The sequence below is a fragment of the Amphiprion ocellaris genome, chromosome 15 (assembly GCF_022539595.1).
Source record: "Amphiprion ocellaris isolate individual 3 ecotype Okinawa chromosome 15, ASM2253959v1, whole genome shotgun sequence".
Lineage (NCBI taxonomy): Eukaryota > Metazoa > Chordata > Actinopteri > Pomacentridae > Amphiprion > Amphiprion ocellaris.
Genome location: NC_072780.1, coordinates 27,464,685 through 27,487,520, shown reverse-complemented (window position 1 = coordinate 27,487,520; position 22,836 = coordinate 27,464,685). Strand labels below are relative to the sequence as shown.

Sequence of the window (22,836 nt, the reverse complement as noted above, 5' to 3'; positions counted from 1 at the left end):
ATCCAGCAGATCTATCTTTGGTGTCTTGACACCATTATTAATTTAATTTGAAGCTAAAACCCCACCCCTTTTTACATTTCTACAGCTGACCAATCAGTGTAGGCTACAGTTGTTGGGTTTTATCTTGGAAGCTGCAGGAGGATTATTAATGAAATATAAAACACAAAGAGGTAAAAATCAGGTAAAAGAAATGAGCCTATTGTAATTGGACTTCAATGAATTAGACTGAACATTGTTCACTAATGATGTATGAGGAACACACACTGACACACACACACACTGCCCAGTCTGATCAATACACACATATTAAGGAAGTATTGATCGAGGAAATTAAAGGTATAATTAATCAGTGAGCAGCTGCTCTGGGGTCTTTCGATTCTGAACCAGATTAATGCTCCTGATCAATACCACAGTGTTGCTGCTGCTAAATATTACAGCGGCTTTATGCTGCCGATCAATAACACAGTGATGCTGCTGTCTGCCAGTGTTCTGTGATCACAGTTAAACATAACACTAATAAGTGTAATATATTATAACTAGGAATGGTTATAAGTGTGTTCAAAATGTTATAAGATACATAAAGTTACCATGGCAACGCATCCTGAAGAGAACTAAAATTGACAACAATGCAATTACTGCAATTCACAGTCTCATAAAACAGTGAAATAACCATAGAGCTAAGAGTATTTGATCTTACAAAATAAGAACTGACCATAGTTTACTAAAATAAAATAAATTCACATTGTGGCGGGAGTTTAGATTGACTATTTACTGACCACTAACATAATGGCCAGGAGATGAGTGTACATAATGCTTTCATGCAATTAACAGCTGTTTTGTGTATGGAATCATCATCATCAGCCTTTACTCTCCATTGTATGTTTTATTGTCCTTTACTGCAACGCAGCTTTTATGACTGTGTTCACTCAATTTGAGAAAAGTGCCAAATACAATCAGTCATATCCAGCAGATCTATCTTTGGTGTCTTGACGCCATTATTAATATAATTTTAAGCTAAAACCCCACCCTTTTTTACATTTCTACAGCTGACCAATCAGTGTAGGCTACAGTTGTTGGGTTTTATCTTGGAAGCTGCGGGAGGATTATTAATGAAATATAAAACACAAAGAGGTGAAAATCAGGTAAAAGAAATGAGCCTATTGTAATTGGACTTCAATGAATTAGACTGAACATTGTTCACTAATGATGTATGAGGAACACACACTGACACACACACACACTGCCCAGTCTGATCAATACACACATATTAAGGAAGTATTGATCGAGGAAATTAAAGGTATAATTAATCAGTGAGCAGCTGCTCTGGGGTCTTTCGATTCTGAACCAGATTAATGCTCCTGATCAATACCACAGTGTTGCTGCTGCTAAATATACAGCGGCTTTATGCTGCCGATCAATAACACAGTGATGCTGCTGTCTGCCAGTGTTCTGTGATCACAGTTAAACACAAGAAGACTGCAAAGCTTTCACGTTAAATTACATCCAATAATACAACAATGACAGCCAAACATTAACGTCCCATTAATCAAATAATTACAATAAATGAAGTGTGAATATGCAGTGAATATAATATTAATGGGAGAAAGTTACACACAACAGTTCATTTGCATTTAATTAACTAAAAAATACAATAAACACATGAGCTCTTGGAATAATTACAATTAAATAATCCACTAGAATAAGCAAATGAGTCATGATTTAATACGGCTTATTTAATATTTCATTAAACTAATTAATTTATAAGAATTGTTACAAACAGCAGCAGCACTACTTTATTAAGTATAGCAATAGTTATTACACAGTTTAGCACACTAATGCACACAAAGCAGCAGGTTAAATATTTTCAGTGAACACACTTCATCGTAATTTATTTAAAATAAAAGATAAAGCCTATCCTAAAATATTTTTTAAATTGAATTTTTACTATGCTTTTGAAAAAAAATCCTAATTATTTGATCTGATTAATTTTACTGTTTTCCAATCCTCATGTCTTTTGGCTTTATTTTTTCTTTTACTGTATCTGCCTTTAAAAAATAAAATAAAAACAATTAAGCACTTAGTAATGTAACAAAGAAAAATGCTATTTACTTTACTTGTAAAAAAAAATAGAAAAAAATAGTAATTATTATTGTTATTATTACTATTGTTGCTGTTATCATTATCATTGTTCTTGTTATAATATGAACTTTTACTCATGTTAAAAGCTGAAATCACTTAATACATATATTTTCATGAAAATGTGCGACAATAAATACATACATTATTTTGAAAAGCATTTTTTTCATGTTATAGTGATCTTGTTGAAATAAAACTGAAATAAAATGAATCATAATGCTTTAACCCTTTGCATTCCAAACATTTTTTGCTCCCGTCAGATTTTTTGCTCACTGTGGGCTCATTTTTAGTCCTCTATGAAGCAGCACTACATCCTAGAGATATTTTATTTCAACACAACCCGCAGTTAAGCTGAAAAGTAGGTGAATTTTTTTCACGTCTGTTTGCTGCAGTTCAGTCACTAATGGCTTCATAGTAGCACCGAGGAGTGCAGAATTTTTTGTGCTTTTACAAACTCTGGTACGAGCGAAGAGTTTATTTTTGGCAAATTTTTAGATGAGGTATGTAGAATAAAAATGGTTTTGATTACATATTACAATTTTAAGATGAGATTTAATTCACTGTAACAACCGAACTGCACCCCAGACATAATTAGTTCAAAGACTGTTGGAAAATTGAACATCTCAGAGAATTCATGTCCTCACTGATACACTTAGCTGTGAGAAAAACTGCAGGGGAATTGAGAGATAATCTAATAATTCCAAGAGCTTCATATGCATGATACACATCACAGTTTGGGTTAATGAGCAACTTGTATACATTGAAACAATCTGTGGGGGACATCATCCTCACTGCAGGGGTTAAATTCTGACGGAACAACTGACCAAAAAACTCAAGTTGGTCCAACTGCCGATGAAACAAGAACTTACTTCAACTTTTATAAAATACCATCTACAATAAAGGGAACAGCTGCCTGCGTCTCTTCCACTGTTAGTTTTTATTGCCTTGCTGATCTTAGTCAGTTTTCATTATAATTCTGCCTGTTTAAAAACAATATCCAATATGCTTTACCTTGGTCATCCGGTTTATTTGGGTGTCTTAAATGCTGCTTATAAAGAATCTTTGGATTTGCTGAGCTTTCCGTGTATAATATTGTAGGTTCCTAATCTTAACATTTAAATTAGTCAGGTTGATTAAAAATCCTGTACAGTTTTAACTGTAATATTTAAATACCACCACAGCTGTTGAGATATGTTGCCAAAAGTGTGATTTGTTTACTTAAGTCACGTAAAGTGTATTCCCAGAACTACACTGCTGTTCAAAAGTTTGGGGTCATCCAGACAAATTCATGTTTTCCATGAAAACTCACACTTTTATTCATGTGCTAACAAAATTGCACAAGGGTTTTCTAATCATCAATGAGCCTTTCAACACCATTAGCTAACACAATGTAGCATTAGAACACAGGAGTGATGGTTGCTGGAAATGTTCCTCTGTACCTCTATGGAGATATTCCATTAAAAATCAGCTGTTTCCAGCTACAATAGTCATTTACCACATTAACAGTGTTGAGACTTGATTAATTTAATGTTATCTTCATTGAAAAAAACTACTTCTCTTTCAAAAATAAGGACATTTCTCAAGTGAAGTGAGTTGCATCTGATGGAATCAATGACGTGAATAAAGTTCTTCCTCCAGCTCCCTCTGTCCAACATTGCACTCTTTGCCTTCTAGACTAGTGGCTTCTAGCACCTTCCTTAATGTTGTGCTAGGCCTGCCAGCCCTTCTGATAGTATCAGGTTTTCATAACAGTGCTTGACCAGCTGCTTCGTTGTGTCTCACCACATGTCCAGCAAGGGCTAGTCTACGCTGCCTAATGATGGCTGACAAGCGTGGACATTTCTAAGTGACCCCAAACTTTTGAACAACAGTGTATATATTCATATACATAAATATATAATTCCTATAATAATTAAGATAACAACATAGAAAACTAGGCTACGCTATGTTTTGAAAAGTACAATTAATGCCCATATGAAGTTAAAGGACAGGCCCAAAGAAAACATGCAGGTGGACGCTCGCTTCAGGCCGTCCTACTAAAAATCACCTGCTGGTCCGGTCTCAGAGTTCTGCCGGTCCAGTCAGGAGGTCGGTGTTCTCGGCAGGAGCGTCTCCTGTCTCCAGAGCTCTCCGGACGTTATGCCAGAAGACTCCTGGGTGTTGTCCAGCCTGAGGCCAGCTCAGGTAAGTTCGTCTCTTCACCAGCTTCCTCATTCGGTAGTACGGAGACAGCTGCCAGGCCGGGATGTCCTCCAGAAACAGCAGAATCAACACGTCCTTCTTCTCGTCAAACAGCCGGAAGCTGCAGCAGGACAAAGAGACAGAAACACAAGGACAGAAAGGCAAAAAAAATCAGGACAGAAAGATGGAAACATCAGGACAGAAAGACAGTGTTTGTCACAGAGCTTAATGAAGGTTCAAATTTAAAAATAATGTCCTTAACTGACAGTCGGCCATGTTGACAATCAGTAATGCATTAATCATTGAAATAGGTGAAAGTCAGCTGCATTAATTCAGTGAAAACTAGAAGCTTCTCTTTACACAGCCTCTGATGTGAGGCGTTCAGGGAACATTGCTGAATTCTAGTGTCTATTGATGCATGTGAGACATTTCGAGAACATCGGTGTATTGTACAGTCTACTGGTGCGTGTGAAGTGCTTCGGGAACACTGGTAAATCCACTGAAGCATGTGAGGCATTTAGGGAACATCAGTGAATTCTACAGTCTACTGAAGTTGGCGTGCTCACAGTTTAGGGAACATTGGTAAAGTGCAAGGTCTACAGATGTATGTCAGGTCTTTAGAGAACATTGGGGAATTGCAGTGTCAATGGATATTATTATTATTGGTAAATTGTGAGGCGTTCATGGAACATCTCTGAATTGTACAATCAACTCACGTATGTAAGGTGATTAGGTGACATTAGTAAATTGTGAGGCGTTGAATGCATGTGAGGTGTTTAGGGACCATTTGTAAATTGCTGCTACTTCTACCAAAGTCTGCACGTGAATCATTTATGCAATGATATACTATAACGTCTTTTAATGCAAGTGAGGCAGTTTAGGTAACATCTGTAAATTGCAGGGTCGATCGATGCATGCGAATCATTCAGGGAATATTTGTAAATTTTGGTGTCAACAGATGTACATGAGGCATTTAGGGAACATCACAGAATTGCAGTTTCATCTGGTGCATGTGAGAAGTTCAGGGAACATCGGTAAACTGTAGAGTATGTGAGGCATTTAGGGAGCGACAGTGAATTCTACTGTCTACTGAAGTTGGCATGCAAACCATTTAGGGAACATTGGTAAATTGCAGCATCTACAGATGCATGCAAGATGTTTAGGGAGCATCGTGGAATTGTAGCTCTGATGGATGTATGCAAAGATTTTAAGAAACGCTGGGAAATTCTGGTGTCCACTGATGCATGTGAGCATTCAGGAACATCTGTAAATTGCAGTATTGACTAGTGCATGTGAAGTGTTTCGTGAATATTGCTAAATTGTAGGGTCTACCAATGCTTCTAAAGCCTTTAGGGCAGTGGTTCTCAACTGGTCTGGGCCTGGGACCCACCATAAAACTGAAATGACAAGTCGTGACCCAAACAATATTTCTCCAAAAATCAATAATTTATTGATTGAGCGTTCGAAGACAAAACTTTTGAACCTGAACTCAAGTACTTCACAACAACTCAAAATCAAGCAGCAATACTAATTCAAGTACTGAGGACTTTGAAACAAGTAGAACAATAGCCTCAAGTAGTTCTCAGGATATATAAAAGTGCATTTTTTTCTACAAAAAAAGTGCAATTCAACAAAACCAGTAGCTTCTCATAATACTGCACAAGTCTGCAACATTGCTGTTGTAGCTGGAGAAACTATGTATAGAAATATGTGCAAAAGAGTCCAAAACATGAAAACTGATGAAGTGCATTCAACAAATTATTAAAGTGAAGAAATGCTTAATGTTCTGATCAATCTCAAAATGTAAACACAATAAAACATTTTTCAAAGGGCTTAACTATATTTGAAAGCCAATATTTGGGGAAAAAATAGTGTGCAATATTGAAAGAAAAGTGTGTTTTTAAGCACTTACAAATAAACAAAAGTCACAAGTCACAATAAAAGTACTGCAGAACTACATGAAGTTCTAATGGCTTAGCTGAGGATGCTTTTTGGCCTTTACAAGAGTCTCAAAATCTGGCTGTATGCATGATAAAGCAACTCTGAGGTCATGCTCAATGTTCAGTTTATTTGGGTATTTTGTTTTCAGCTGAACAAGAGCTGAGAAGCCACATTCACAGAGGTATGTGGTGCTGAATGGTAGGAGGATTTTTACAGCTCGACTAGCAATGGAGGGATACTCTCTCATCACATCGTTGCACCAGAACTGGGAAAGGCTTACCTCTGTGAATTTCTTTCTGAGAGTGCGGTCACATGATAGCTCCACCAGCTGACATTCATCGCTGCTAGGCAACGTGATGCTTTCCATGTTTATTCCAAACGGGTCGCGCACCCAGTCGTCCTCGGGTTGTTTATCGGGAAAGTAGTCGCTAAACCGCTCGAAAAGTTTATTCAGATGCGTGCTTATTGTTTTCGTCATTGTCTTTTCCCCCGCCGCGTCCAGCTGTTGTTGCTCGTTTAGCCATGCTGCTGTTGCTATGAAAACATGCAGTTTCTTCTACAGTAATACGAGTGTCCTCACCGGTCGCTGCTGACACGACGACCCCCTGCGGGTGCGGAGGGGAACTACAATGACTCGCCACTAAATTGGATTATCTTTATTTTTCTCTCTTTTTAGAAAAAGGCTCGCGACCCACCAAAAACGGCCCCGCGACCCACTTTTGGGTCGCGACCCACCAGTTTGAGAAACACTGCTTTAGGGAACATTGGTAAATTCCAACGTCTGCCACAGCCAGTACAGGAAGCATTGAGGGAACATCAGTAAATCGTAGCATCACAATAGCTCACAATTCATGTGAGATGCACCTAAAAACACTGATTGCGCGTGGAAGAGTTTTGGTTGCACCTAAATGAAAACGTTAAACACTTAGTACAACCACTTTAAAAATGAGTCTGAGTTGGTGGAAGAGAGCGCCCCCACCTGGCCATCTGGATCTCTCTGGAGCACCATTCACTCTGCAGGTAGCGGCGGCTAATCACACAGATGGTCTTCCTGCTGCCGTAGATGGCGTCTGTGATGTTCTCAATGATGGGTTTACCTGTGGACGGACGGAATCGTTAGCTTTCTGACAATCCATGAAATAATCTCATACGATATGCTGTTTGGTTGGAAAAACTAAATTATTTATATTTATTCTACATGTCTAATCTAAATTAATAATTAAAACCATTTGCAGTACCGAAATTTTGTAAAAAAAAAACAAAAAAAACCATAAAAATCTGCACTCTGCAGTGCAACCATGAAACCATTAGTGACTCAGCTGTGACCAAAAGTCACATGACATAAATCCAGAGACTTTTCAGTTGAACTGCAGGACGTGTTAACACAGCAACAAATTAAAAATGTAAATAGTCAATTTGTATATATAATATGTGAAATCACCTTTTATTTTCCAGTATTGGTAACACCTCTGACACTTAGAAAATCTTGGACATGTTGATTCCCCATTTTTTAAATTTTTTGACAAGTAAATAACCAGAGTAATTAAATTTTTCATTTACTTTTACGATTTATGGCATTATAAGCATGTTATTTTGCACAGAAGACATATGAGCTCTGTGTGTAGGTGACATTTCTGAAGATTTTTCGATCCACTACCTCGCCCACATCAACTTTAAAAAAAAAAAAAAAAACAACTTTGTTCTTTCTTTCAAACAAAGAATGCCTCCTGTAGTAAACTGTTAACTCTGTCTGACTCTGCTGTCCACAGAAGCACCGGAAAGAGAAGTGCATCGATAGTTCATCACATTCTGCTTTGACACCACAGACCCATAACAGAACCAGAGCAGCGGGTTTGATGACGCGAACATCAGCAGATCTGAAACTGACGCCGGAGGCTCGGAGAGGAGAGGGGATGTGACACCCACCAGAAAATAAACCGACTGTCTGACAGGAAACAGATAACAATAAGAGGAACAGACACCATATCTGGTGAAACAATGAACCCAAGTACAGTTTAAAACCATCACAAAAAAGTGACCCTAAATCATCAGATCATTTCCAAAATGCTGCATTAACAGAATCAACATAAACAAAGAAAACCATCAACCATCAGCCCAAACCAACAACTTTAAGTCGACTTTGTGACTTTTTTACTTGGGTAAAAGTTACCGTGCGTCTATTTTAACAGGGGATTTCTGTCTGCAAGGAAAGGTTGATAGTTTTAATATCTGCTGTCCTTGTTGGAGATTTTAATGTGGTCATTTTTGATCCCCTCCTCAGGAATAATTACAGCTGAAATGACCTCCTGTAATTTAAACTACGTCTGCAGCCTCATTCTGGTACTCTAAACTGAATTTCTGGGTGTTTTCCCTCTCCTGCATTTAATCAGCTTGGGTTGAAATTCAATTTTTTTGTGAAAACTGAGGGAAATCTGAAGGAAACAACAACTTATAGGCTTGTTTGGTCTGATTTTCGTCTGCATTTGTTCATATTTAATCAAACTGACATCAAAAAAAGCAGCTGAGAGCAGCTAATCTTTGCAGGTTATTAAGGATGTACAGACAACTTTCACTGGGTTACTGTGATACTGAAGAATCTTAGAAACTTATTGATTTTCAGGCAAGTTTTGAACTATCTTTTCATTATTTCTAAGAAGATTTATTGCCATTTGCTGGAAAGACGGGATATTTTAAGCTTCACCTCCTCCTCGTTTGTGGATCCTGTTTCAATGTGGCAACAATCTTGTGCAAAAAAAATGCCAACAATGCCAATAATTGTCAACAATCTCAATCAAGTCCTTAAATGAAATGAAAGGCACATTATCTTTTTTTTAAATCACCAAAATCACACCATATATCTGAGCCAGAAACTGTAAAAACTGAAAAAAATCATCAAAAATCAACTGTGATGTATTACACCGTCACATACAGTTTATCAGAATTTAAATTAAAATTTCACTTTGCTTTTTTGAGGAAATTAATTTTGTACATTATTCAACTAATCAGTAAAATAGCTGTTAGATCAATCAATAGAAATATATTCAATATTGGCAGACCTAATGTCAATGGGATTATTTCTGTATGTACAAATATGTGACAAGCATCCTTGCAAAGCTATCGTTCCATTATTTTTATGATATGATACTAAAACATCTATGGATAGATACGTTCATGAGTGATTCAAACCAGAGTGTCTCAAATGCCTCGCTGACACTTTATTGCACATACCAACAACTACCATTGCTGAAAAGGTAAAGCACTGCACTTTCATTTGATATGTGTTAAACATCACTGCAATAAATACTTCGAAGCAGTTCAACTAAAAAGAAGTGCAATTTGTATGTTGGACTCTAAGGGTTAAAACAAGATGCCTGCATTTTGCACCTTTTTGTGTTTTTATAATCTAAAATGGTTACAAAGTTAAATACACGCACTGTTATTCTAATGTGTGGACTTCAAAGTGAGATGCCACCATAGAAATAATGGTTAGGTGTTTTTTTTAACCCCCTCTGTCAGTCCAATGCTTTGGATGATGTGATAAATGGAAGCAGGTAGAGGTAAAGACAGACAGAGTTTACCTGGTTGGAAGTCCCTGTGGTGCAGACAGAGTCTCCAGCCTTGCTCTCCTTCTAGCACTGGAAGCATCTCCTGGAAAACCCAGTCCTCGTTGTGGATGTTATAGGACACAAAAGCATCGTAGTGATGAGCAGCTCCCTTCTTCCTCTTCCTGTTGTCATACAGGAAGGCCAGGAAGAGGTGGACGGTGTAGACCAGCTGCCACCTCAAAAAGTGGTAGATGAAGGACATGAGGAGAGTCAGAAGAACCAGACAAGTGCTGGAGATAAAGCAGAGAAAGTTGATGTCCGTCCTGCAGGTCTGGATGTCAAAGTCCAGCAGCATGTTTCCTTGTTCGGCTACTGGGAAGGAGCACCTGTACTGATAGGCGTTCACCACCTGAGTTTGGTTGTTGCTCTTCACCCATTGGATGAAGCCAGCATTGGAGCAGTCACAGGTGAAAGGGTTGTCGTTCAGGTCCAAGTATGTGAGCGCAGGGAGGGACTGGAAGACCATCTCATTGATCACCATGATCTTGTTACCTCTCAGTTTCAGAGATCTGAGGGCGGGAAGGTTGGCCTGTGCCAGAAAGTCCAAAGATTTAAGGTTACTCTCAGAGAAATCCAGAGCCTGCAGTTTCGTGATTGGGTCAAACATTCCAGGGTCCAGATTGGACAAATCTGTCATACCCAACTTTAAACTCTTGAGTCGGGGGTTGTACCAGAAGGTTTCTGGATCTGGAGCAGAAATATAGACGTTGATAGCTGTAAAGTCCTCTAAGTGTCTCATCGTTTCAAGCATGTCGGTTGGTACGTCGAAGGGTAAGCCATAGTGGTCACCGCTGCAGACTACTTTGAAAACCTTCATAGATGTTAAATGGAAGAGGGTCTCATTATTCCAGGCTGGAGGGGGATTTTGGAAAGTGTCTCTAATTTTAAAGTAGATTGTAAGATTTTCCAAATGCCGCAATCCTTTGAAATTACTTTCATAGTAGAGTGGTAGAGACAGAAGAAGAGTTTCGAGGTTGTTCAGTCCATCAAATGTGTTATGCTTCACCCTTGAAATATAATCCGATGTCACATTCAGACGTTTTAGGGATCGTAAATCTTGAAAATCTCCTCTTTGGAGATTGGTTAGAAAATTTTTGCTCAAATCCAAGAACTCAAGCTTCTGAAGGCCTGTTTTGAAGGTTCCCCCAAATGTCCACAGCAAGTTATGGCTCAGGTCTAAAACCTTCAGATCACTGAGATGTTCAAAGACACACCCCTGCAGTTTGGCAATGCGATTGTCAATGAGGCAAAGGTTCATGAGGCGTGTTGTGTTGAGGAAGTCTTCGCAGCTTAAATCGGAGATAAGATTGCCTCTCAGATCCAGGATCTCCAGGGAGTAAAGGCTCCTAATGTCATCTGGCACCTTGGTGAGCCAGTTGGTCCCAACAATCAGGGAGGTCAGCCGCTTCATGGATTCAACTGAGCCTTTTGGTAGTTCAGTCAGGTAAGTGTTGGTCAGGTCTAGCTCAGAGAGCTGCGAACAAGCAATGAGGTTCACAGTAAAGTTGTGGAGATGGTTGTAACTCAGATCCAGCTTCCTGAGTTTTGGTATTTTGCAGATCATAGCTAACAGACCTTTCCGAATCCACCTGCTCACGTAATTCAGTTTGAGGTGCATCAGCGAGTCGAGACTCTGCAGGACTTTCTGGATCTCTACAAAGGACATCCCAGGAGAATTGAAATACAACTGAGTTATGCTCCTCACTAAAGTTTTGTCCGGTATGTCCCATTTCAAGTTGTTAGCACAACGGAAAAAATTTATAACCTGAATCTGAGGGAAGATTGGAGTAGTGATGCTGAACTTTTGCAAGTGTTTGGAGGAAACATCCAACATCTTCAGGCCAGAGGACATGTTCAACGGCAGGTCTTTGGTTTGAAAAGAGGAAAACAGGTTGTCGCCGATTGTTAGATTATGTAGGTGTGGCAGCAGCAGGACAGGGTGAATGTCAATGATCTGTCGGAGACTGTTGGAGTCTAGCAGCAGAGTCTGTAAGCTGCTCAGGAACCTGAAGGCCGAGGGATGCATAAACTCGATCTTGTTGCTTGTGAGTGAGAGAATAGTGAGGTTGGACAGTCCCTGGAAGATGCTAGCTGACAAGTTGGTGAGTTTGTTTTGGTCCATGTAAAGCTTTCTCAACACCACCAAATCGATAAAGGATCCATCATCCACGTGAGCAATGTGATTATCCGTCAAGTGTAAAACTCTCAGCTTTGACATGCGATTAAAATCTCCTCTGCTGATCTTCTCCAGGTGGTTGTTTGAGAGCAGCACTGAGACGGCAGCTCTGGGGATGTCAGCAGGAACTGTCACGAATTTACGGCTCAAACAGCTCACAAAAACATCAGCCAAGGGGTCATCAGAATAATCAATGCTGCAGTTCTTCAGAGAATAAGCCAGCGAAGGGTTAATAAGCTGCAGCAAAGACACAAGGAACACAATAAGACCTCCCATAGTGGGCATGCTTGTTGAGTCACTGTGAGGTTGTTGATCTGTAGAGGATACACAAACACAAAAACAAGTTTTTAGCCATTAAAAGAGAAGTTTTACAGACTTGACAACGTTGATGCCTCTCTTATGTCTGTACAGAAAATATAATGCTGTGAGGGCAGGGCCAGTGATTGGTAGTTCAATAACTGCAATATCTGGTTAAACAAATACAAAGAGAGACAAAGGACCACAGAAGGACACAAAAAGAACACAAAGACACAAAATGACTTCAAATGTCTACATTAGATCTAACAGTGAGTGTAATCAAGGTGATCTCCCAAAATGTTCTAATATCAAATAAAACTATGGACAGAATAACCAAAGACAGAAAGAAAAACACATAAAGACACAAAACACACATAAGGAGACATAAAATCACCACATACAAACTCAAAACCACAATAACACCACACAACACAAAGCAACCACAAAGAAATATAAAACAACTACATACACAAATGACCACAAAGGGACACGAAACAGTTACACAAAACAAAGAGACACAAAATGACTACAGACACAAAATGACTACAAAAGAGAAAGAAAACAACCATACAGCGTGCAAAACAACTAAAAAAGAGGCAACATGACCACAACAAAACACAGAAAACCTCCAGAGACAACATCACCACAAAGAGACACAAAATAACCACAAAAAGACAGGAAAAGAACACAGATACAAAAAACTATTACAGACACAAAACAATCACCAAAAGACACAAAACTACAAACTCAAATCACCACAGAGATACAAAATGGCAACAAAGGGACAAAACAACTACAAAGAGACAAAATTACCACAGAGAACACAACAAAGAGACACCAGACAATTATAAAGAGACATGAAATGACCAGAGACATAAAATAAAACTGTAGAAAGACAAAAAGTGACTGCAAAGAGACACAAAATCCCCACAAAAAGTAATAAAACAAAGAGACACAAAATAACCTCCAAAAGACTCTACAAAGAGAAATAACCACAGAGACACAGAACAACCAGAAAGAGACACAAAACAACTACAAAGAGGCAAAACGACCACAAATAGACAGAAAAAGCTATGAAGTGACACAAAGTGACCACAAAGACACAGAACAACCACCAAAGACAAAACTACAAACATGAATCACCACAAAGACAGGAGACAACAACCAAAGACACAGAAGTACAAACAAAAATCACCACAAGAGACACAAAACAACTACAAAGGAACACAAAGCAACTACAACTAGACACAAAACAACTACAAAGACACAAAACTACAAACATAAATCACCACAGAGACACAAAACAACCAAAGAGACATGAAACAATCACAAAGAGGCACAAAACAATCACAAAGAAACACAGAACAACTACAAAGGGACACAAAACAACTACAAAGACAACATATCTACAAGGAGAAACAAAACATCCACAGACACAAAACAACCACAGAGACACAAAACAACCATGAAGAGACGCAAAACAACCACAAAGAGACACAAAAAACTACAACGACACAAAACTACAAACATAAATCACCACAGAGATACAAAACAATGACCATAAAAAGAAATAAAACAAACAGAGAGACACAAAAACAGCCACATTTCTTCTCAAACATTCAGATGTGATATTTGGTTGCGTGTTAATGCAGGAATGACAGTTAAAAAGGACAGAAGAATAAAAGTTTGCAGTACTTACAGTCCATCATCAGACCTCAGCAGTGAACCTGAGAGGCATCGTTTCACTTCTCTAACATTTCCACGAAAGAGAACGTCTGACTGCATCGCCTGTTTTAATCTGCATAATTTCCTTAATTTTACAAAACGCATTGATGTGAAAATGTCACGCTTTTGCTTCTTCCTCTCAGACATGAAGAGAGTTGAATAAAACAATGTTTGAGTTCTTTTAAATACACATACATGTGGACAAAATTGTTGGTACCCCTCAGTTAATGAAAGAAAAACCCACAATGGTCACAGAAATCATTTGAATCTGACAAAAGTAATAATAAATAAAAATTCTATGAAAATTAACCAATGAAAATCAGACATTGCTTTCGAACCGTGGTTTAACTGAATTATTTTTAAAAATAAACTCATGAAACAGGCATGGACAAAAATGATGGTACCCCTAGAAAAGACTGAAAATAATGTGACCACAAGGTCATGTTCAATCAAGGTGTGTCCTCTAATTAGCATCACAGGTGTCTACAAACTTGTAATCAGTCAGTCGGCCTATTTATAGGGTTACAAGTAGTTACTGTGCTGTTTGGTGACATGGTGTGTATCACACTAAACATGGACCAGAGGAAGCCAAGGAGAGAGTTGTCTCAGGAGATTAGAAAGAAAATTATAGACAAGCATGTTAAAGGTAAAGGCTATAAGACCATCTCCAAGCAGCTTGATGTTCCTGTGACTACAGTTGCACATATTAATCAGAAATTTAAGATCCATGGGACTGTAGCCAACCTCCCTGGATGTGACCACAGGAGGAAAACTGATGACAAATGGAAGAGACGGATAATATGAATGGTAACAAAAGAGCCCAGAACAACCTGTAAAGACATTAAAGGTGAACTCCAAGGTCAAGGTACATCAGTGTCAGATCACACCATCCGTCGTTGTTTGAGCCAAAGTGGACTTCATGGGAGACGACCAAGGAGGACACCATTGTTGAAAACAAATCATAAAAAAGCCAGACTGGAATTTGCCAAACTGCATGTTGACAAGCCACAAAGCTTCTGGGAGAATGTCCTATGGACAGACGAGATAAAACTGGAACTTTTTGGCAAGACACATCAGCTCTATGTTCACAGACGCAACAATGAAGCATATGAAGAAAAGAACACTGTCCCTACTGTGAAACATTGAGGAGGTTCTGTTATGTTCTGGGGCTGCTTTGCTGCATCTGGTACAGGGTGTCTTGAATCTGTGCAGGTACAATGAAATGTCATGACTATCAAGGTATTCTAGAGAGAAATGTGCTGCCCAGTGTCAGAAAGCTTGGTCTCAGTCGCAGGTCATGGGTCTTGCAACAGGATAATGAGCCAAAACACACAACTAAAAACAGTCAAGAATGGGTAAGAGGAAAACATTGGACTATTCTGAAGTGGCCTCTATGAGCCCTGATCTAAATCCTATTGAACATCTGTGGAAGGAGCTGAAACATGCCGTCTGGAGAAGGAACCCTTCAAACCTGAGACAACTGGAGCAGTCTGCTCATGAGGAGTGGACCAGAATACCTGCTAAGAGGTGCAGAAGTCTCACTGACAGTTACAGAAATGGTTTGATTGCAGTGATTGCCTCAAAAGGTTGTGCAAGAAAATATTAAGTTGAGGGTACCATCATTTTTGTCCAGGTCTGTTTCATGAGTTTATTTTTAAAAATAATTCTGTTGAACCATGGTTCAAAAGCAATGTCTGATTTTCATTGGTTAATTTTCATAGAATTTTTATTTATTATTACTTTTGTCAGATTCAAATTATTTCTGTGACCATTGTGGGTTTTTTCTGTCATTAACAGAGAGGTACCAACAATTTTGTCCACATGTGTACTTTCTGAATATCAGTATAATATGGTACGAAGTGAATGGAGGTTAATTAAATCCTAACAGATTACAACTAGTTATGTCACCAACATGTCTGCCAACACACACAGAAAGTCATGTTTTCACAGCTTTTTAATTGTTGAAGGTTAACTTTGAATTGATGGGCTGAGGATGAATCAGTTTATTATCCTTATTTAAATTAAAGATCTAAAAATAATATAATGATACTACGGGAATAATTTTAATTCCCCCATAGTCATTTTGAGTCTTTTTAAGGTCTTTTTGTGTTAATTGTGTCTCTCTTTGAAATCATTTTGTGTCTATTTTCTGTCATTTTGTTGTTTACTTTTGTTCTCTGATTATTTTGAGTTTCTGTGCTTGATTTTTTTGTTAATGTTGTCTCTTTTGGTCATTTTGTGTCTCAATGTTTTCATTTTCTGTTGCTTTGTTTTATCGTTGAGACTTTTTTGTCAGTTGTGTCTCTCTTTGGAATCAGTTTGTCTCGTGGTGGTTTTGTGTCTCTTTGGGGTTATTTTGTGCTGTTTTGTTGCCTTTTTGTGTCTCTATGGTCATTTTGTGCCTGTATGTGGTTATTTTTTGTTAACCGTTTGTTGTCATTTCGTGATTCTTTTTGGCCATTTTCTGTCTGTTTTCTGTTTGTGTCTGTTTGATATCTTCTGGAGTCATTTTGTGTATCTTTTTGATGGTTTTGTGTCTCTTTTGGGTTATATTGTGTTGTGTTACCTTTTTGTGTCTCTGTGGTCATTTTGCATCTCTTTGTAATGGTTTTGTGTCTCTTTGGGGCTATTTTTTTGTCTCTTTAGGGTAATTTTTGTGTCTCATTGAGCTGTACTGTATTTCTTTGTTGCCATTTTGTCTTTCTTTGCAATTGTTTTTGTGCCTCTTGGATCTTTTTGCGTCTCAATATTTTCATTTTCTGTTGCCTTGTTTTTTGTCTCTTTGTGTTATCTTTGAGTCTTTTTGAGTTAGTTGTGTCTCTCTTTGAAATCCTTTGTGTATCGTTGTGGTAGTTTTGTATCTCTTTGTGGTTATTTTGTGTTGTTTTGTTACCTTTTTGTGTCTCTGTAGTCATTTTGTGCCTCTTTCCGGTTGTTTTTTGTGAAGTTGTGTTGTCATTTTGTGATTCTTTATTTGCCATTTTCTGTCTGTCTTTGTGTCTCTTTATTTTCGGTCACTTGTCCATTTTTCTTCTCTTTGTCAACTTTTGTGTTAATGTTGTCTCTTTTTTGAGTCATTTTGTGTATCTTTTCAATGGTTTTGTATCTCTTTGGGGTTATTTTGTGTTGTTTAGTTACCTTTTTGTGTCTCTGTGGTCATTTTGTGCCTCTTTGTGGTGTTTTTTGTCCCTTTGTGGTGGTTTTGTGTCTCGTTGGGGTATATTGTATTTCTCTGTGGTCATTTTGTCTGTCTGCAATCATTTTTGTCACTGCAATCATTTTGTGTCTTTTTGTGTTTTTTTGTGTCTCTCTCCAGAATTTTTGTGTCCTTTTGTAGTTGTTTTGTTCATTTCTGAGGTCATTTTGAGTCTTTTTGCATCTCTTTTGGGGAAATTTAATTTCACTTAGTTGTTGTTTTTGTGTCTGTATTGTGGTTTTGTGTCTCTTTTTTGGTTATTTTTAACATAGTGTATTTGAATGTAATATTTCTTTGAATTTTGGTCCATCATCATGACTACAGTCACTGTCGGTTGTAATTTTGACCAGAAGTCTCCAGTTTGCAATGACAAATAAAGTTGCGTTCATCTGTTTTCTTCAGATTACAGACTTGTCTAATGATGAATAATGATGTCAAAACACACACACACACACACACACACACACACACACACACACACACACACACACACACACACACACACACACACACACACACACACACACACACACACACACACACAGTCTCTGAGCTAAAGTCCACAACCCTCTTCTCCTCTTTGAGTCATTTCTTCTTCTTCATCTCCTTGTGAGCGCGGACACCACTGGCAGGTGATAATTACCACTTCCTGTCAGCCTTTCTTCTTCTGTGTCTCCGCCATTAAAGTGAGAGCTGATAATTAGCCCTCAGTCCTCCCACAGCTTTCATCCTCTTTGCTTCGTCTGAGTCGCTGAAGCCGCCGCTGCTGCTTGAGTCTAAGTTTGGACGTGTAAATGAGGCTTCCTGTCACGGCCACCCACGGGGGGCTTCTGGGTAACGCAGTTCAAAGAGACGAGGAGGTGACAGGAGTCGGAGCCGCCTGGGTGATGTCAAACACACAAATAAATAAACAAGTCAGCCATCAGTTTGACTTCAGTTTCATCTTCGTGAAGTTTCCTGAGTCGACTGCATCGTGACAAATATCCTGCAAATCACAACAGGAGGCAACTGTTACCATGGTGATGTGACACTTTATTAACCTAGCATGATTTGAAATTATATTGCTGAAAAATTTACTTTTGGCAGCACAAATTTTTTTTCGTTACAGTGATGAAATCATTATGTTGTAACCATGGTGACAAAAACCACAGTTACATAAAACTGCTAATTGCTTTGTAACTATGGTAATAAACGAAGAGACATTAAACAATATATTTTTGCTATATGGTGACATCACAACACATTATTTTTGATATGGTGATATCATAATGACAGTCAGCTGTTGCTATGGTATGTTACTGCACTGACTGAGCAGTTGCCATGGTGACACTACAATGGGAATTGTTTTATTACCATGGCAGTAAGTAAAGCAGAAATCTCATTTGTCTAGTAACTGTGACAACATAAATATGTTTTGTTACCGTGACAACATAAAAAATAAACTAACCGCTTAACCGATAAGAAATTGTTGATTGCACTGTTACCATGGTTACACCACAATACCAGTTGTGCTGTTACTGTGGTCACATAAAAATGCCTAATTCTTTATTTTTCGCTATTATGATGACATTACAGATTACTTGCATTGTTGCCATAATAATCTTGTGTTGTTAACTGCATTGTTACCATGGTAACATCACATTGTCATTCTAATGCCCACTGATGTGCTTACAGCCAAACACCGAGATGTGTGGTTGACTAAACCGACCATGAGTGAGAAGAATCGTCAGCTGTTTAATCACCTGACATCATCACTCACATGTTTATGGAAACAACAACAAAACAATCAGTTTGTTGCCATGACAACAGAATAACTTGTACATTTTGATGATGATGTGAAATAGATTGTTTTGTTGCCATGAAAACAGCATTTTGGCTGATGCGTTTTTTTTTTTTTTAAGATCCTCTCAGACCCAAGCTGACAGAAAGTCTGAGGAGGCCCCTCATTAATTATGTGCATATTCATGAGGTTCATATGCTAATGAGGTGCAGGCCGCCCACTCAGCAGGAGGTCACACTCTTGTTAAGATAACCGACTTCCCACAATCCTCCTGGGGGCCCATCTGCCCGTTAAACACACACTTCAGAGTGTGTATGTGTGTCTGCATATTACACAGGAAATGCAGAGAAGTCAGTGATGCCTCATCATCACTTCCACTAATGTAGCGGTTAGCAACATGCTAGTGGAAACCAATGAAAACTCTTGAGGGAAGCCAAACTCAGCTGCATCTGTGTGGACATATTTATGAAAACTTAACTTAATGAAAACTTACTTCAATTTCAGTCTATTCTATGTGACACAGTTTGTGTCACAGTATTATATGTGTTTTCTAATAGATTTTTGACTTACAAATTCATGAGATTATGGTAGAAAAATATAATTTAAAAAAGTTTGAAATTATATAATTTAACAGATTATAATCAGATATAATGTTTTTAATCTTTTAATGTCTGAATATTTACTTTTAAGTTACTGGTGCACTTATATATATATATATATATATATATATATATATATATATATATATATATATATGTATATATATATATATATATATATATATATATATATATAAATAAATATTTAATCTCTTAATAAAATGTGTCAGATCCTTTACTCTGTATTTAAACTGTTATTAATTAACAAGAGTTAATTATTTTAATTAATATGAAAACCTGCTAACTCGTTAGCCTTAAAACTTGTGGATATGTTAATAATATACACTGTTAGGTGATAACTTTCACCTGAAGCATACTGAAGAGCCTGCAGTTGAAGAGAATGTTTTGCTAGTATACATCTCTAAATAAAAATGTTTTACAGTAATTTATTTCTATTTATTGTCTATGAAAATGGGTGCATAGAATACAATTTCTGGTTGAACAGTGAAATTAGATCCTATTTGATTAACAGGGAAACACTTAATATTATTCTTCTTCTTAAAATTTTATTTAGAATTATAAAAATTCTTTGTTTTTCATGTCTGATTATGTTGGAAATTGCTGGTTTCATCTGGCTTTTTCACAAAGATTGCACCAAAAGAGTAAAGATGCACACATGAAATCAAAAGTTACACGAATTTAAAGACAAAAAACAGTCCTTCGAGAGGTCTTTATCCAAATAACATCATGTTGCCGTGGTTACCCAGTGATGCACGTGCAAACAAACAGCGTAAACAGATCTGACGTGGGGTTAATCTATGCACAGCTGACATCTACAAGCTGCTCGACATCATCCAAACCTCAAAGGAGTCACGGTGCGTTCAGGGCTTCCAGTCCCAGTGGGGAAAATGGACACCGCTATTATTCTCCAGATGTCGGTTCAGCGTCTCCTGAGAATAACCGACTAAACGTCACTCAACAATAACACAAATCAGAACAAATAACAAGATGCAGTGAGAAATAAGTTCTGCAATGAAACTGAATTTAAACTTTTAGTTTTATATCATGATTTAGGTAAAAATTTGAAAATCATAAGTTTGTAGAATCTAAGGTGTGTTCAGTTGTTTTACGTCACTTTTTTTAGTCATTTTACATCCTAATTTTAGTGATTTTGAGTCTTTGTTTCCTGTTTCTGTCATCATTTTCTTGCACTTTTTGTTTTACATCTTTTCAGCTAGTAAATTTTTAGTCATTCTGAGCACTTTTGTTTCTTGTTTTTTTGTCATTTTATGTATTTTTGTTGTCTTTAGACCTCATTAGTTGTTTTTTGTGGTTTTGAGCAACTTTCTAGTTTCTTAATGTATTTTATGTGGTCTTAGTTGCTCTATGTATATTTCTAGTAATTTTACCAATATTTTTTAATGATTTTGAGAGTCTCTGTTTTGTTTTGTTTTGTTTTGTTTTGTTTTGTTTTGTTAGTCATTTTATGCATATTTATTGTTTTTACACCTGTCTGGTAGCTTTAGTTATGTTTAGTGGTTTTGACTCTTTGTTTCTTCTAGTTTGAGTCATTTTATGTAGTTTTTTAAAAATTTATTTAAACATTTTTTAAGCCTTTGTCTCTTGTGAATTCAGTCATTCCATGCATTTTTAGTTGTATTATGTCTATTTTTAGTCATTTTATCTCTTCTTTTCAATGATTTTGACTTTGTTTCTAGTTTCTTTGGTTATTTTATATTTATTTTACTTGCTCTGTGTCTATTTCTAGTAAATTTACCCATATTTTTTGTGATTTTGGGAGTCTTTTTGTTTTGTCAGTCATAATAGTCATTTAGATTTTTTTTTTTTTTAGATTTTTAACATCTCTTTAGTTAAGATTTAAGTGATTTTGAGTATCTTTTTAGCTAGTTTCTTTGGCTATTTTATGTATTTTTAGTTGCTCTACATCTCTAGCACTTTACTTACATGAGTAAAATATGATTTTGAGGGTATTTGTTTCTTGTTTCTTTGTGTTACTTTGTGTATTTTTATTTGTTTTTCACCTCTTAAGTTACTGCATTTTTCTGAAATTTTATTTTAAGAGCCTTTGATTCTTGTTTGTTTTTAGTCATTTTGTTTTACATGTCTTTACTTGGTTTATGCACATTTTTTTTTAGTGATTTTGAGAGTTTTTGTTTCTAGTTTTATTAGTTTTTTGTTATTTTATGTATTTTTAGTTGCTCTGTGTCTCTTTTTAATTATTTTGCTCATTTTAGTATTTTATTTTGAGAGTTCTTATTTCTTTTTTGTTTAATCATTTAATGCATTGTGTCTCTTTTTAGTTAGTTTACCTATATTTTTATATTATGAGTCTGTTTCTTCTTTTTTTTAAGTCATTCTATGTTTTTTTTAAAATTTTTTTTAGTCATTTACTATTGTTGTGTGATTATGGGAGTCTATATTTCTTGTCATTTAGTTTTTTAGTTGTTTTAAGTGTCTTTGGAGTCATTTACGTAATTTTTTTGTGATTTTGTGATTTGTTGTCGTCTTTCAAAATATGCAATTTTTTGTCAATCCATGTTTTTCGTCAGTTGACTTACATTTTTTGTCATTTTGCGTTTTGCTCCATGTTTCTTTCATTATTTTATGTATTTTTAGTGGTTTTCCTGCCCTTTATAGATCAGCTTACCTTCATTTATATAGATTTATTGTTTTATTTTAGGTCTTTTTGTCTTTTTGGTTGTTTTACCTCTCATTGTAACTGATTTCCTTAAATGTTTTAGTGATTTTGTGTTTTGCATTTTACAAATTTTTATTTGCTTTACAGCTCACTTCACATTTAATTTTAGATTTGTTTAGGGGTCTCTCAATTGTGTTTCTTAATCACAAATTTGCAGTAATCACAAGCATCATCTTTAAGAGGTTTTTTAAACCCAAATTTTAACACCTAAAGTGACAATGACAAACATCAGAGAAGCTGCAACCCGAAAAGCTCAGAATTTTTGACTTTTTTGTTTGAAAACTGATTGAAATTATCATTTTTCTGTCAGCTGACTAATCACAGAGGGAAAAAACACTCTTCCTGTAATTGAGGAAAAGCTTTTAATGTGTCACCAACTTCTAAATGCCACATTTGTCCAAGAATATTCACAGTTATCAGCTCTGAGTTTATTTAAAGACTTGAACATGCTTTTTGCTATCTAATAATCCTTCATCTGGAA

The 22,836-nt window shown here is 36.8% G+C and overlaps 1 protein-coding gene across 2 annotated transcripts; it reads right to left on the bottom strand.

Moving 5' to 3' along the window:
- Positions 1 to 1,603: 1,603 nt before the first annotated feature.
- LOC111562686 (toll-like receptor 13) lies at positions 1,604 to 22,761 on the bottom strand. 2 transcript variants are annotated; one of them, XM_055018209.1, is made up of 5 exons: positions 20,497 to 22,761; positions 17,901 to 18,137; positions 9,837 to 12,353; positions 7,238 to 7,355; positions 1,604 to 4,438 (listed from the first exon to the last, which is right to left on the bottom strand). In XM_055018209.1, the coding sequence occupies exons 3-5, from the start codon at positions 12,322 to 12,324 to the stop codon at positions 4,198 to 4,200; spliced, it is 2,847 nt and encodes a 948-aa protein (XP_054874184.1). In that variant the 5' UTR covers positions 12,325 to 12,353; positions 17,901 to 18,137; positions 20,497 to 22,761; the 3' UTR covers positions 1,604 to 4,197. The 2 variants fall into 2 exon arrangements, with proteins under 2 accessions (XP_054874184.1, XP_054874185.1); XM_055018210.1 differs by having other exon boundaries at positions 9,837 to 12,276.
- Positions 22,762 to 22,836: the final 75 nt, after the last annotated feature.

Coding starts and splice junctions, on each gene's coding strand:
- LOC111562686 (XM_055018209.1), bottom strand. CDS start 12,324: ATGCCCACTATGGGAGGTCTTATTGTGTTCCTTGTGTCTTTGCTGCAG. Junction 7,356..9,836: donor CCACAGGGACTTCCAACCAG/GTAAACTCTGTC, acceptor GTCCGTCCACAG/GTAAACCCATCATTGAGAAC. Junction 4,439..7,237: donor AGAGAGATCCAGATGGCCAG/GTGGGGGCGCTC, acceptor GTCCTGCTGCAG/CTTCCGGCTGTTTGACGAGA.